At 44.1% G+C, this 14757-nt stretch overlaps 1 protein-coding gene across 1 annotated transcript; it reads left to right on the top strand.

Moving 5' to 3' along the window:
- The first annotated feature begins 1558 nt into the window (after positions 1 to 1558).
- Positions 1559 to 10649, top strand: ARRDC4 (arrestin domain containing 4). Its single transcript, XM_054642373.2, has 8 exons — positions 1559 to 1985; positions 3077 to 3143; positions 3417 to 3564; positions 5348 to 5450; positions 6148 to 6404; positions 7066 to 7228; positions 7714 to 7868; positions 7984 to 10649. Exons 1-8 carry the CDS (start codon positions 1646 to 1648, stop codon positions 8038 to 8040), a joined length of 1290 nt encoding a protein of 429 aa, XP_054498348.2. The 5' UTR covers positions 1559 to 1645; the 3' UTR covers positions 8041 to 10649.
- The last annotated feature ends 4108 nt before the right edge of the window (positions 10650 to 14757 follow it).

The following is a 14757-nucleotide window of genomic DNA, read 5'->3' as shown; positions in this document are numbered from 1 at the left end:
GACACCTAAATCTTTCAGAGAAAGAGAATTTATTGCTCTCTTATCAGAAGAAACAAACTTCTTCCCACTTCGCTCAGTCAGGATGACGCCAGTTAAGATTAAGAGGAAGAAGTTGATGATGACCAGACAGAATCCTGGTTTGAATGGAATTTATGCATCATGTATGAGGTGTATGAATATGCAACAGGTTTTTGTTTTTAAGGGTTAATCCTCTGTTAACCTGAGTCATTTTCGGGCTTATGCTGCCCTGAAAAAGGTACTCGGACGTCTGCAACTCTTTGTTTCTATTGTCTCATATTGTCCTAATCCAAATTGTCCAAATTATTATTACTCTAATTATATTGCTACTTTATAACCATTTTATTATCATTAAACTTTTAAAATTTTAAAAACCTAAGTGATTAGCATTTTTCACGGTTTGCAGCATGACTTGGGCTGGCTGGAGCTGGGCACGGATTCCCTCTTCACTGTGGGAATGATGATTCCGGCCATGCCCACCGAGCCGCTCAGACATATTCACCACTGTTTGCTGGGGTTTCCTAAGCTGCTGCTTCTAAACATAATAGCAAAACTTTGCATTTATTCTTTATTCTATCTCCCAAGTGTTACCAATGGATGATGTGCTCAGTGGGACAGCACGCAGCGGGGTGCACCCGTTTTGCTGCCCAGGTACCAAGCGGAGTTGTAAGAGCAAATTCTTGAACCAGGGCGCTTTTTGCTTTACAAGGTGCAGAAATGCACAGTATTTGTGGGGACACGAGGTTTCCACGCTGTCCGGGACGGCTTATTTAGAGCTAAACCCCTTCAGCTTCTGCGCTTCAGTGGGGTGAAAAAGGGCTTCACACAGTCAGGTAACCTCCGGGAAAGCGGGGGGGAACAGCAGCACCACATCCTTTTTACATATTTAACAGCAGCACCACATCGTTTTTCCATATTTCCATATTTAACAGCAGCACCACATCGTTTTTCCATATTTCCATATTTAACAGCAGCACCACATCTTTTTTCCATATTTAACAGTCCCAGCCAGCCCGGCTGTCAGCGGGAGAGGCTGAGACCGCCCCAGAGCGCCGCGATGCCTCCCTCTCTCCCACGACAGCACTGGGGGACACCGGTAGACAAGGTTTCCCCTCAGCGCGGGGTCACCAAGGGCACACGGCTTTCCCACAGCGCCGGGCAGTGGGCGGAGGAGGGGGCGAAGGAGGGACAGGACCCCCGAACGGCGCTGCCGCCTGCGGCCCCGTCACGGCGGGGCGTGAGGGGTGAGGGCCCCGCCCCTGGCCCCGCCCCCGCTCCCTGTTTACCCACAGGCTGTGCACGTGGTGGCCGCGCCGCGCCATTGGCCCAAGCGCCGGGGCCCTGCCGCCGCCTCGCCAATCGCCGCGCTGTCCACGCGCTCTCGCTCGCATGCGATTGGCCCCGGCGCGGCGATCACGCAGCGTGACGCACTCCGGGCGTGCGCCCGCCGAGTACCAATGAGGCGGGGGCGCAGGGGCGGCCCGCGGCGAATGGCGGCGCGCGGGGCCGCGGGGCGGCCAATGGGCAGCGCGCGGGGGCGGGGCGCGGCGCCGCGGGCGCTGGCGGAGACGGGCGGGTTTAAAGCGCTCGGCGAGGGCGGGCGCGGTTCCCCCGCGGCCGGGGAGCGATGGCGGCGGCCGGGCCGGGCCCCGGGGCCGGCGGCGCGGTGAAGACGCTGGCCCTGGTGCTGGAGGACGAGGCCCGGCGCGGCGGAGGCGGCGGCTACTGCAGCGGCGACACGGTGTCGGGGCAGGTGCTGCTGGAGCTGGCGGGGCCGCTGCCGCTCCGCGGGCTGCGCCTGGAGGCCGCGGGCCGGGCGCGCGTCGCTTGGAGCGAGAGCCCCGGCGCGGTGCCCGGGGCCGGCACGTGGGGGGTGGCGGTGCGGGCCCCGGGGCCGGGACCGCGGCGGGAGGCGGAGGTGCGGTACCTGGACATCCGGCAGAGCCTCCTGCGGGACCCGCCCGAAGGTGAGGCGGGACGGGTCGGGAGGGGGGGCGCGGGCCCGGCCGCTCCCGCAGCCGCGGCGGGGGTGGCACCGGGGGAGTGGCGCTGCGGGAGCGGGGAAGGGCTGCGGGAAGGCGGCCGGCGGCGAGGGGGAGGCGGAGGGGGGAGCGCTCCGGGTGGAAACGGGCACGGGGACCCGACGGAACGGGCACAGGGACCGAAGGAACGGGCCCCGGCCGCGGGCACCGGCAGGACAGCGCTGCCGCAGCGCTCGGCCCGGGGAGGATCCCCGCCTCACCCGCGGCGATTGATTCCCTGTGTGGGGGGCTGAACAACGCCGAGCTGGACTGGAAAATAATAAAATAAAATAAAATGCGCAGCTCGATTCTCTGCGCTGTGTGGGTGTCGAAGGTTCGGCCTTTCCTGGGTCCGTCGGCCCCTCCGCGCTGCGTGTGCGGTACCAGCAGCTCCGGGCAGGGAAGCTGCCGTGGAAGACCCTGGAAGCAGCCAGGCTCATCCCGCGGATTAAGGCGGCAGGGGAAGCTCGCTGTGGCGGAGCTCTGGCACTCACACACTGCAGTACTATGGCAGCGTTGAAAAAAAAATTAAAGACAGAACGACATTTCGTTCTGTAAGGGTGAAACGCAGCTCAAGCTGATCTGTTGGGAAAGTAGATTCAGGCCTTGTAAATTGTGTAACAGTAGGCCCTATGTGAATAAAATGGGAGCTCGTGTATTTATAGTATTTCTTCATGCTGACCTTAAATTGGAGATTTTTTCGGCACAGAAGTTAGTTTAATTGTTAATTGGAAAAGTAGATTAATTGCTGTCCTGCTGAAAAGAAACTTACTTTATGCTTTGGAGAAGCCATTTTGGATTAGAAATTGGCCACAGTCCTGAACTGAATCTCAAGGTCTCCCATGTTTCCTTGATTTTTGTTTTTCATTGAAATCACATCACAGCATAAATAAAGTATGGGCCACAGTCCAGAACCCACTGGGATCAATAAAAACTTCTTGCATCTGGGTGTTTTCGTATATAAATAATTTATAAAAGTGTCTGCTTTGTTCTATTTCCTGAATAACTAAAACATACTATTCATTTTTATCTTACAGGTGAGGAAAACTTAATTCTTCTAGATGGAAGACACGAATTTCCGTTCAGCTTTCAGCTCCCTCAAGAGTAAGTTCAATAATCCAACCTGAAGGGATTGTGCTGGATGCTGCTTGTAGTGGAACATTAACTTAATGTAGTTTGACTTGTGTTTTTTTTAGTATCAGCTTCATATGTTTGTCTTAATCAAGCACCACACAGACAGGCCTTGCTTGCTTCAGCTTCCCCAAGGCCCTAAAAGTACAAGCTGTAAATTGGGAAATGTTTACATAAGCAGGAAGTGTTAATGTTTGAAGCTGAAATATTAATTGAAGGTAATGGTTTTATGACTGCTCGTTTCAGACCTCTGGTGACCTCTTTTACTGGGAAGTATGGCAGTATCCAGTACTACGTGAAAGCAGTGCTGGAGAGGCCTGCTGTGCCTGACCAGAGTGTGCAGACAGAGCTGCAGATCATCAGCCATATCGATGTCAGCTCACCAGCTCTCCTGGTAAGAGGGTCCCCCACTTCTCCTCCCCCCTGTAAAACCAGCTGCAAATGAACCATTTCCAAGCAGCATTCACATCCAGCCATAACCCTTCCCATGTTATTCCAGAGCATCATTTTCTGACTTCTGAAAGCATATAAGCTCCCTAAGCTTTTCTCTATAAATAGATTATCTTAGGTTGTGTGAATACCAAACAGAGTGGCTTTTTTAATGCCATTGATTACATCCCTGCTGGCAGAGATGCTCCTGCCAAAAAGTTAGGCAGGCTTCAGATGCATAAATAAGGCTTAATAATAGTAATGTGTGTGTGCAGAGTAGTTACTCTTACCAGAGCAACTACATTCACAGGGCTGCAGTGTCCTAAACTCTACAATAATAGTAGGTTGAGGAGCAGTAATTAGAGAAGAGTATTAATCATGCCCAGCCTGTCATTTAGGCTCTGGCCATTATGTTACATATCCCTGCATTTTGCATGTCGTTTTCTAACATGAAGTGTGTGCATGCAGCTGCTCCAGAGATCCTTTCAGTTATTTCCCTGTGACAGATTTGGCCACATTAAAGCATTGAGTTTTTAATAATCACTGGAAATACTGTAGAGTAATAAGAAAGATCAGGCATTAAGTAATGAGTAAATAGGCAAGATGGAAGCTAATGAGCTGGATTCTTTTATCTCAACCCATATTATGAAAATAATATAAAATTATACCTTGTACTTTCATGATAGCAACTGGATCTAAATGGTTATTCATTTAAATATGAATGAGTCATTTCTATTTTATTTAAAATGGTAGGATAATTTTAACATCATGACGTGAACATAGAAAAGAGATGTTTTGAGCAGGCTTTTTTCCCCCTCATTACATGCTTACATTTTAATCCATTCTAGAGAGAACTTAGGGTATTTTGGCAGTGACATCTGTAAGCAGAATAGTCTTTATATTCATTAGTTAGGAGTTTGAAGGCATCATATCCACATTCTGTAAGGACAAAGCCAACCATAGGTTATTGCACAGAAGACACATCAGGAAGGCAGTGCCAATCTTAATGGATTCCAAGGCTACCACCAAAAGTGCAAAACAACAGGGTTTTTTCATTATAATAAAGAAAATAAAAAAACCAATTTGCATTACTATATTGACTGAGTGTCACTGCCCAGTAAATCATTTTGAGTAGCTTTGATCCTGGCCTGGACACTTGACATGTGTGCTTGTGAGTTTATTCTAATGAAATGTTACAGGCAGTGTAAATGTCATCCAATGTGACAGTTCTTGAATAATTTAAGATTTTTTTTGTCATGCCTCTAAATTTTTGGGGGAGGTTTGTGGCTTGCAAGTAATGAAGGTGCATCCCCTTAGCCCAGTGTCTACATATATTTATAATTTCTTAGAGATACAAAAGTAAAACAGTTACCTGCTTAACTGTTAGTTGTTTGCAGATAAATTAATTCTGCATTCTTCTGCACTGAGAAACATGGAGATAAACACCACAGTATTCATGAGACCTTTGAAAAGTTCATTTTGAAGATAAAGCACATGCAAAGACACACTGGTCTGTGTTCCTTAGTACAGTCTAAATACAGACTGGGATTTCAAAAGAGAAATGTTCAGATTGCCAAACCTCGGTTCAATTTCACATGATGGCAAAATCTACAGTTGCACTGAGCAGTTCAGGGATTCAGATCATGTGGATTTTAGAGCTGGGTTGCAATGACTGATATGCATAACACTGAACTGCAAGTGATTGAGAGCTTTATCCCATAAAATGAAAAATACTCTATATTTTATAGACACCTGTTCTAAGAAGTCAGGAGAAGATGGTTGGCTGTTGGTTTTTCACCTCTGGGCCAGTGTCTCTCAGTGCCAAAATTGAGAGGAAGGGATACTGTAATGGTAAGAGTAGTTACCTTAAAAATATTAATACTAAGCATCTAATAGGTTGGGATTTTTTTTAATCTCAGTGAAGCCAACATTTTATAGTTCAAAAAATAGTTCTGTTTAATAGAAGTAATTTAAGGTCCACATTAATTTTTGTTTTTTTAATCATCTTTCCTTTCCCCTTGGGAATATGAATTGAAAGGAAGTCCTGTTAATAATCTTAGGGAAAATCCATGTACATTTGTGTGTAAAGAACAACAAAATGTTTTTATCTGGAATAAAATATTTAACTGGGATGTAATTAGGTTTTTACATCCTATTTGTGTAGGTTTAGACTTTGGTAAGAATGAGCTTTAGCAGCTGCTTCTTCATCTTGATAAGATTAGATACATTGAGAAAATAAAACATCCTGAAATTCATTTAGTACTATATAAAAGGAAGATTGGGGCGTAACTTGGAAATAAAGCTTTTATAGCTTGTTCATATTATGCTTAATGTTTCAAAATGAATCATTGTTTATGTGTAAAACATAGTAGGTGGCTATAATTTTGCCTGGATACCACTCTGAAAAAAACAAACTGGCTTGAGGAAACTTACCAAGTATTGTTCTCATAACACTGCAGATGATGTACGTGCTGTGTAACTTGCTTTGATACTCCCAGAGGAAAGTTGGTAAATACCAATTATTCATTGGACTTTTTCTGTCTCTAAGGGGAAGCCATCCCAATCTATGCAGAAATTGAGAACTGCTCTTCTCGTTTGATTGTTCCAAAAGCTGCCATTTTCCAAACACAAACTTACCTGGCCAGTGGGAAGACAAAAACCTTCCGTCAGATGGTTGCCAATGTCCGAGGAAACCACATTGCCTCTGGGAGTACAGATACCTGGAATGGGAAAACTCTGAAAATCCCACCTGTATCCCCATCTATACTTGACTGCTGCATTATTAGAGTAGAATATTCATTAGCTGTAAGTATTGGGTTTTCAAACGTACAAACTTTAGATACTGCATTCAGTTGGGAACAGAAGAATTTACTGAGTAGCTGTTAGGTTTTTACCTTGGGAGCTGCAATAAATACAAATCCTGAGAAAGGTGTCCCAGCCTGTGCTGGGGGGTTAGAACTAGATGATCTTTAAGATCCCTTCTAACCCAAACCATTCTATGACTGTACAAAAAATAAATATCATAAACAACATACATGAGAGACTGAAGGTCATAAAAGAGATTCTGAGATGGAAAGGTGGGAATAATGTGGAAAACAGAGAAATGCTTCTGAGGAAGAAGCAGCTTAATTTCAGACATGCAGGGATTGTTTTGGGAAAGCATTTCAAGCTGAATGGGGTCCTTGAGTGATTCTTTCCAGAAATGGGAAGATAAGACTGAAAGTCAAGTGCATAATTATGTTTGTCAAGATGGTTTGTATTTTTTAATGTCACTTAGAGACAAGTTACAGAAAGAATGAAACTGCTGAAAAATAAGGAAAGCTGCCAGGGTATTAGCTAAGCATATCTGGGATGACAAAGCTCTTAATTTTTAAATTTGCAGTGTAGGGAGTAGGGCAGCTTTTAAGAGCAGCATTCAATGGGGTCTCATGATGTTTTTTTCTTCTGTTTGGGGGTTGTCACATAGGTGTATATCCATATTCCTGGTGCTAAGAAATTGATGATTGAAATGCCTGTGGTGATTGGCACTATTCCATGTATTGGATTTTCAAGCAGAAACTCCAGCATTACCAGCCAGTTTAGTATGGATATGAGTTGGCTGGCATTGACCATGCCTGAACAGCCTGAAGGTAATAAATACATATTGAACTGTCTCTAATCCAGCACAGCACTGTCTGCAGCAGATGGGTGCAGTGCCAGTTTAAGGGCACTGCCAGGGATGTAAGCAAGGGAAATCTGATTTGACTCACAAAGTTCTTAAATTGAGATCCAAAACGATTGGTGAGGTTACCCCAACTCCAGCCTTCCTGAAGTCTCTCTGTACGCTGTCTGACTGAAACAACTGACTTCTGATGGTGGGAATATTCTACTCATTACTGAATATATCTTGATGCAGCACAGGTTTGCTGCTGGAGTTACCCTAAAAGCACAGCACTCTCTGTATTCCTGCTGAATCACTTGAGTTTACTGAAAACATAATTTTAGTTACAGTATTTATGAGTTCAGTGCACTTCCAATACAGTTTTTGTGGTCCTGGATATAATGTAATGAAGATGTTCTTGCTGTGAGCGAGTGAATAGTTTGAAATATGACAGAAGCATCTCTTGTGTTTCAGCACCACCAAATTATGCTGATGTAGTGTCTGAGGAAGAGTTTTCCAGACATGTTCCTGCTTATCCACCTCCCATTGACTGTGAGGAACAGTTGTGTTGTCCTGTCTTTGCTTACATACAAGAGTTCCGGTTTCAGCCTCCACCTCTTTATTCAGAGGTAAGAAAATAAATAGCAGGTGGTGTTTTTATTGTCAGATGGCAGAAAAAAACCCAAACACATACCTAAACGCAGGAATTGCAGGCAGTAATTGTTGTCTTTCTTCTCTCCTTAGATTGATCCACATCCAACTGATGTAGAAGAAGTTCAGCCCGTTTCATTCATGCTCTGAGGATTTGTAATGAGCATCATTGTGATGAATGTCTTAATCTTTCTGCTGCTTAAGCTGGTAGTGCAGCTAAAAAGGAAACAGTTTTCTTTTTCCAAACTTCAGTCTGTGTACGAGAAAGGCAAAGGAAAATGGAGAAGGAGGTATGAGCATGTTTGGTGATAAAAGAGAACCTGCTGGATTAGTCTGCACAGAGGATAACAGGGGAGCAGCTGAGCTTGGGATACTTGAGAAGTACCTGAAAATACTGAAACGAAAATGCATCAATGAAATACTGAATGTTTTCCAAAAAGTGGATACACTACACAAAGTACGAGGAGGAGATGCGTGGATCTTCTGAAGAGAAAAGAATTTATATTTTGTTTGCAATGCTCTGGAAGAATGTACATAGCAATGTGGAGAACTCCTGTAGTAGAACAGAATGTGGGGTAAGAAAACATTTCCAAAAGATTCCAGTGGTCAGGGGGCTTCAGCTTTGCACTGTCTGCATCCAAAAAAGGAACACTACTGCATCACAGAGCGAAGTCTTCACTTCACATTTGCTGGGAAGCTGCCCTTCTCACGACTGCCAAGTGGTACTATTTCCTCATTCATGATGATCCGTGGATGACAGAATGGCTATTACACAATATTGCAAAGGCAACCATTTCCTGAGTGCAAGACACAAGTGTGGAACAAACAGTGAACTTTGAGATGAGCTTATGCACTATGCTTTCTTTCAAGGGATTTCTTAAGGGAATTATTCTAACCTCTTCTACTGTGAGTTCTTCTTCTGCATCTTAAGCCTATGGATAGCATGATAAGGGGAAGCATGGCAAGGGAGAAACCTTTTGCCAGCAGCAGGTATACTTAGCAAAAAGGACAATATTTATTTATTCAAAAGCCTTTATAAGCCTACCTCTGTTTTGGATATTTACTTACGGTCAGATTTGAGACCAAAAAAAGTCTTGTTAAAGCTCCAGTATACTTCAAGGTTCTAAAAGGGACCCTAAATGGTTTCTGTGGTTAGTGAATGAGATAAGAGGTGTAGGGAGAGGTGTAAATATACCCAGAATAGACATAGCTTATAACTGAAGTGAAAGCAGACATCAGGGGAACAAAGTCCTCTGGTAATGGCACAAAGCTTTTCATTACTCCTGCATTTTTGTCTGAAGATCTATTGTCAGGGGCTGCACAGGTCATTTGCTATCCATACTATATTTGTTGGTGTGTTTCATTGTTTGTTTTTTGCTGTTTAATTTTGTTTTGGTGCAATATTTTAATGTTTTCTTCCTCAGGTCATTTAGAACAGTGAGAGTTTGTTGCTGCTAAGAGTGAAGGCACAGCATTTACTTGCCCTTCTGCTGCCTTCATTTAAAAGTAGAATGTTTGCTTCCTGCCAGCCATCAATTGGGCTCAGTAAACAATCACCAACAGATCACTTACAGGAGCAGAAAACAGCATTGTCAGCATGCACGTTTACAGTCCTGTCTTTGAAATACAGGGGATTTTGGACTACTAGAAACACTCCATATGTCTTACAGAAGGGTTTAGGGTTCAAACCCGGTGCTTCATGTGGTAAAACAGTGTACTTTCTGATAATTACAAAAATAGCAATTCAGTTTCCTTCATTCCATCAGTAACTGCAGTTTAAACAAGGTCTGAATGGTTTTTTATGAAATCTGTCTTCACTTAAGAAGCAGGGATTTTTCTACAGGCATACACGGATATACATTTTTAGTCTTCTTTTAGTTTAACTTCCTTACATTGTCTAATTTCTAGCACTTCACCTCAAATCCCTTTTGCATCAGCGTGAAAGACAGACTGGTGTAGATTCACATTTCCAAACTGCAGTTACTCCTTTCATTTGCAACATTTAGTATTGTTTTCTTTAGCAAATGCAGCTTTAACCAAAATTTGAGTGCATGATTTAGAAAGGACGTTCTAAAAGTGATTATTTAAGTCTCAAGGTGTAGCTCTCATGCCTTTTTGTTTAAGTGAGGGCCTGCCCATACAATCAATGCAGGATTTTCATTCACATCATTTGGAAAGGGAACAAGCATCTTTTCCTTCAACAGATACCATTATAGTTACTTGAAAAGTAATTTGGTTGTGTAATAACTTGCATGGTAATAATTCAAAATATTTGCTTAAAGAACATTAGGTGCTTTTTGGACTGTAATACCTGATAGGTGATGTGTGCTACTTGGCATAATCATGGTCAAGCAAACAGCAGTATGAAGGGTAAAGGTGTGCTTTTTTTTTTTTTTTTTTCTAAAATCTTTGAGTTGTTTTCTATTCTTTGCAGATAAACTGTGGCCTTAGATTGTTTGCTGCAAAAAAAGTCAACTATTATGTGTTTCTTAGGAAGCACACATGGCCCTTCAAAGGAGGGGTGAAAACATGATTAAGTTCTGCTCTCTGGCACTTGGCTTAGTGCAGAAATTGATCCTTAAAAATAATTACTGTTTGCACAATAATAAGTTCAATATGCAGGGGCTTTGTTTTGATAACTGTGAAACAGTTCAAAAGAGACAAAATAAAAAAAGCTGTTTAACATACAGGAACATGATTGTATTTTGTACTAATGAATGAGCCCCATGGGTTCTTTGTTAATAAAAGTGTCAAATCTACATTGTGCTGTTCATCTCTGGTTTGGTGCTATGTCAAGAAATACCTGTATTCTACTCTACAGATCTCTAATTCTTCTCTGATCTGGGAATTATGCCTTCATCTGTCACTGTTTTAGTTCCCTGAACTATTCATAGCCAAGAACTGGAACAAATTGATCAAACAGGGCCTCCTCCCACCCATAGTTATTGTGTAATAGGGGCTCTTACCCGAAAGGATTGAAGGATGTGAGCTCTAATTGGATCTCTCATCTCTCATATTAATCTTAGAGGATATTTTATTGTTTCCTGTCGACAAGATTAGAGCAACAAACTAAAGATAAATACATCAGAACAGCCTTAGAACCAGAGTGCAGAATGAGTGAAGCAGAAACCCTGCTGCTGCTGTGGGGAAAGAGGAGACAAACTGTACCTGCCCCATGCTCACCTGAGCCAGGAGTGAGATGATAAATCCATCAGGGTCCTGCCTCCCAGGGGTTTGAGGAACAAAGACAACAGTTGATTTCTTCTTCCTGTTTCCATTTTTGAGGGAAGATGGCAAATTTCTTCATGGAAAGTCAAGGTGAAGATGCTGTTCGGGATTGTGGAATCACAGAATGGTTTAGATTGAAAGGGACCTTAAAGCCCATCTTGTCCCACCCCTGCCATGGCAGGGACACCTTCCCCTGTCCCAGGCTGCTCCAAGCCTGTCCAGCCTGGCCTTGGACACTGCCAGGGATCCAGGGGCAGCCCCAGCTGCTCTGGGCACCCTGTGCCAGGGAAGAATTTTTTGGGCCTATTCAAGTACCAGAACCAGCAGAGGAGTCATGATTCATGAAAAGGAAAATTCAAAACCTCAAATAATAGTCTTAGATTTTATTTAAAAGCTCTCTCACTAAATGATAGTTAAATGTCTTACCATTAAGTTCACAGTAGCAATTCCACTTCAGCCACTGTTTGCTTTTATAGGGGAGTATTTCAGTTGACAAGCTGTAACTGTCTATTAAAATCTGTTTGGTGTTTAAACAGGTAGTAAAAAGCCAGGCAGAGATGGAGCAGATCCTGCAGGCTCCTGTTTGCAGCCCTGACCCTTCTGATGTTTGCATGGAAACGCACAGTGTACGTACAGAGCAAGAGAGATCATTTAATCAGCTCCTGGGGCATGTTCCAAATTATCAAAATAGCATGTTCCATGACTTCACCACCCACTTTGGACAGCAAAAGGGAACATCTAACTCAGTTTGTAAAATCTCTGCTATATATATAGCAATAAAAACAGGTTGGGAGAGCACAGTTTGCAAACAATGTTGATTTGGAGATAATAATTTGTTCTACAGCTCCTTACAAAACCCAGGCATTTGTATTCTATTTTCCAGTCAAATTCTGCTGATTTCCAGTGCACTCCTCAGGGTAGTGACTTAGCACAGGGATACAGAGCCCAGCCTTCAGACTGCTGCCTGTTCCAAAGCTGATTATATAATATGTTAACATCAATATGGACAGTCCAGGCTGCTGCACAAAGTAAATTCTCCAAAGAACTAATTAGGTCTAGGATGAACCCAGTCCACTTTTAGTATTAACATTTTATATATGGCATAGACAAGGTGACAGTCTTGGTCCAGATTATGTTGTCATTATTTCTAAGCAATTAATAGGAAGTGACAGTACTGAAAAACTCTGCTAGAATATCACTGCATTATTGACATTTTAGGACAAATTACTAATAATAATTTTAAGTCAAAACACTGTGAAAGGTGGTTTTATGTGGAATAGAAAATGGTAACTCAGGTAAGAGTTCACTGGAGTGGCTGCTTATGCCAGCAACATGCTGTGGGCCTTCTTAGCTACACAGGGCAGATTGAACCGTGCTGCTGATAAATCTCCAAACACCCATCCCTTCAAAAGAAAAGAGATCCTTCTTAGTTTTGGCTGACATTCAGCCACCTGGCTGCCTGTAAGGTAAGGAGAAAAATTAAAGACAGGGTGAAAATTGGAGCAAGTAGGCTAAACCCAGCCAATTTTTGGCAATGAAAAACTCTGTTTTTTACAGCACTTCGGAACAGCATCAGCCTCCCCATAAACGAGGCTCTGGGCATTGATAGAGGTGAGAACAGAAGAAGGATTTTGACTGCAAGGTCTTAAACAGGATTGTTGCACACCCAGAAAGATTCCAGGTCTTTGTATAGGCCAGTCCTATTTGATGTCATGTCTAGAATCAAGTTGTGGTGGTCACAACATACCTGACCCCAGCAGGAGGAGAAAGTGATTCTTATTGCTGAAATAATTAAACTAATCAATGCACAAAAGAGAGCACAAGTGACAAAAGTTACAATTTCATTTAAATCTTTTAAGGCCTGAAGTGCTTTTCTCCTATGTCTTGATGTGATGTGACCAATTCAGTAGCCTTAAGAAATTAGAAAGATACTAAAAAATATTCTGCTGTCCTGAGTATAAAATGAGAGCAGAAAGGGAAAAGCATTGACTGACCTGACAGATTCTCTTTCTAGTGTCCTGGAGGAGAAGATAAGTGTCTGAGAGGGTTTAGTGTCCACACAGGCCAATCAAGTTCTGCACTCTGTGCCCCAAAAGTGGCATTTTGGTGTGAGCACATCTCTCCCTCACTCAGATCCTGGAGAAGGTGGCCTCACCCAGTACCTGCCATGCACAGACACAAGGGACAGACGACAGCTTAGCACCAGGAGCAGGATCAGAAAGGCTGGAATTCCAAGGGGCCCTCCCAAGCTGCAGCCAGACCTTCTCCCGCATCCCAGGCTGGAGCAGCTGTGCTGTCACCTGCAGGGATGGCAGTGACACAAGGAGCTCCTCCAGCCCCACCTGGGGGTCTCACACTTCGGGGGCAGAGAGCTGGAGATGTCTGTTGGCAGAGGTGTGAAATAGAGGGCCCCAGCAAGGGCGGCTTTGCAGGCTTTCCCTCATGTGATCCCACCTGCCATCGCTGTGAGAGGACTTTACACTCATCCAAACAAATTAACAATTCATTTCCAACCCTGACACGAAGATTAACCCTGCCAATTAATTCCTTAATCTCTTGCTGCTGACAAGGCTCACAGTTGCCATGTGGATGCTTGTCCACTGGGGCCTGGAGCGGGGCCATTCTGTTTAATTAATGCTGCATCCAGGAGACGGTGGAGCTGATGCTCCAACAGATTCCAGCAACACGAACCAGAGCTGCAGCTCACACACCACCCTGCCAGCCTGTGCTGGGCACCTCCACAAAGGCACACACCCTCCCAGTGCCTGTGGCAGCTCTTGCTGCGTTAAGGGAGAGCACTTTAACCAATCCAGAGACATTTAGCCGTGGTTTACTTGTAGAAAAATTCTTCTCGATCTCACCTCCACAATAGATGTGATCAGAATTTTGCACGTTTCCAGTAGCAGCAGGAAAAAACAACGCACAGAAATGTGTCAGTCTCCTCCCTCCTGCCTCAGCCAGCTGCCAAGGTGTTGGGTTTGGGCTGGGGGCTGCAGGGAGGAGGGGCAGCCCCACTGAGGCTGCTTCAGAGGGAGAGGTTGGATGAGAACTGAACTGACATGAGTTTGGAAATGTGTGAAGTACAGTAAAAAGGAAAAGCAATGCTCAGTCACCTCAGGGAATCTTTGTAAACCAGCTGTAACAAATTGGGTCAATTTTCCTTTGTTTCTATAGGTTTTGCCATATATAATTAAACAGACGCTGCCCATTAAGGTGCTTTACAAAGTGAGCTAATACTCAATAAAATCTATGAATAATATTAAATTAAAGACTAAAACCTCTGGACATGTAAACCAGGAAACTGCAGGTGTATAAACTAAGCAAGCAACAAAACCCCCATAATTGAGTGCTTGTTACAACTAGTCCAGTGGGTGGAACAAGTGAAGGGATCCCAGAACTGCAGGGAGCACATGGATTGTATAAACCCACACGTAAATGGTGTTTATAGAGAAGGATGAGGAAGGAGGCAGGATGAAACACTGGACAGGACACTCTGCTCCACACTGAAGTTGGGTAATGTCTGCCTTGGGGTTCTGTTGTTATTGTTGTTGTTTTTCATGGATTTGAGCTCAGTGCTCGGTTACACACTGAACTCCCTTCACCCAGGGAGGGTCAAGGTCACCCCTTTGCTATGGCCAG

Source organism: Agelaius phoeniceus, chromosome 13, assembly GCF_051311805.1.
Source record: "Agelaius phoeniceus isolate bAgePho1 chromosome 13, bAgePho1.hap1, whole genome shotgun sequence".
In the NCBI taxonomy this organism is placed as follows: Eukaryota; Metazoa; Chordata; class Aves; order Passeriformes; family Icteridae; genus Agelaius; species Agelaius phoeniceus.
This window is presented reverse-complemented; position numbering and strand designations above follow the sequence as displayed.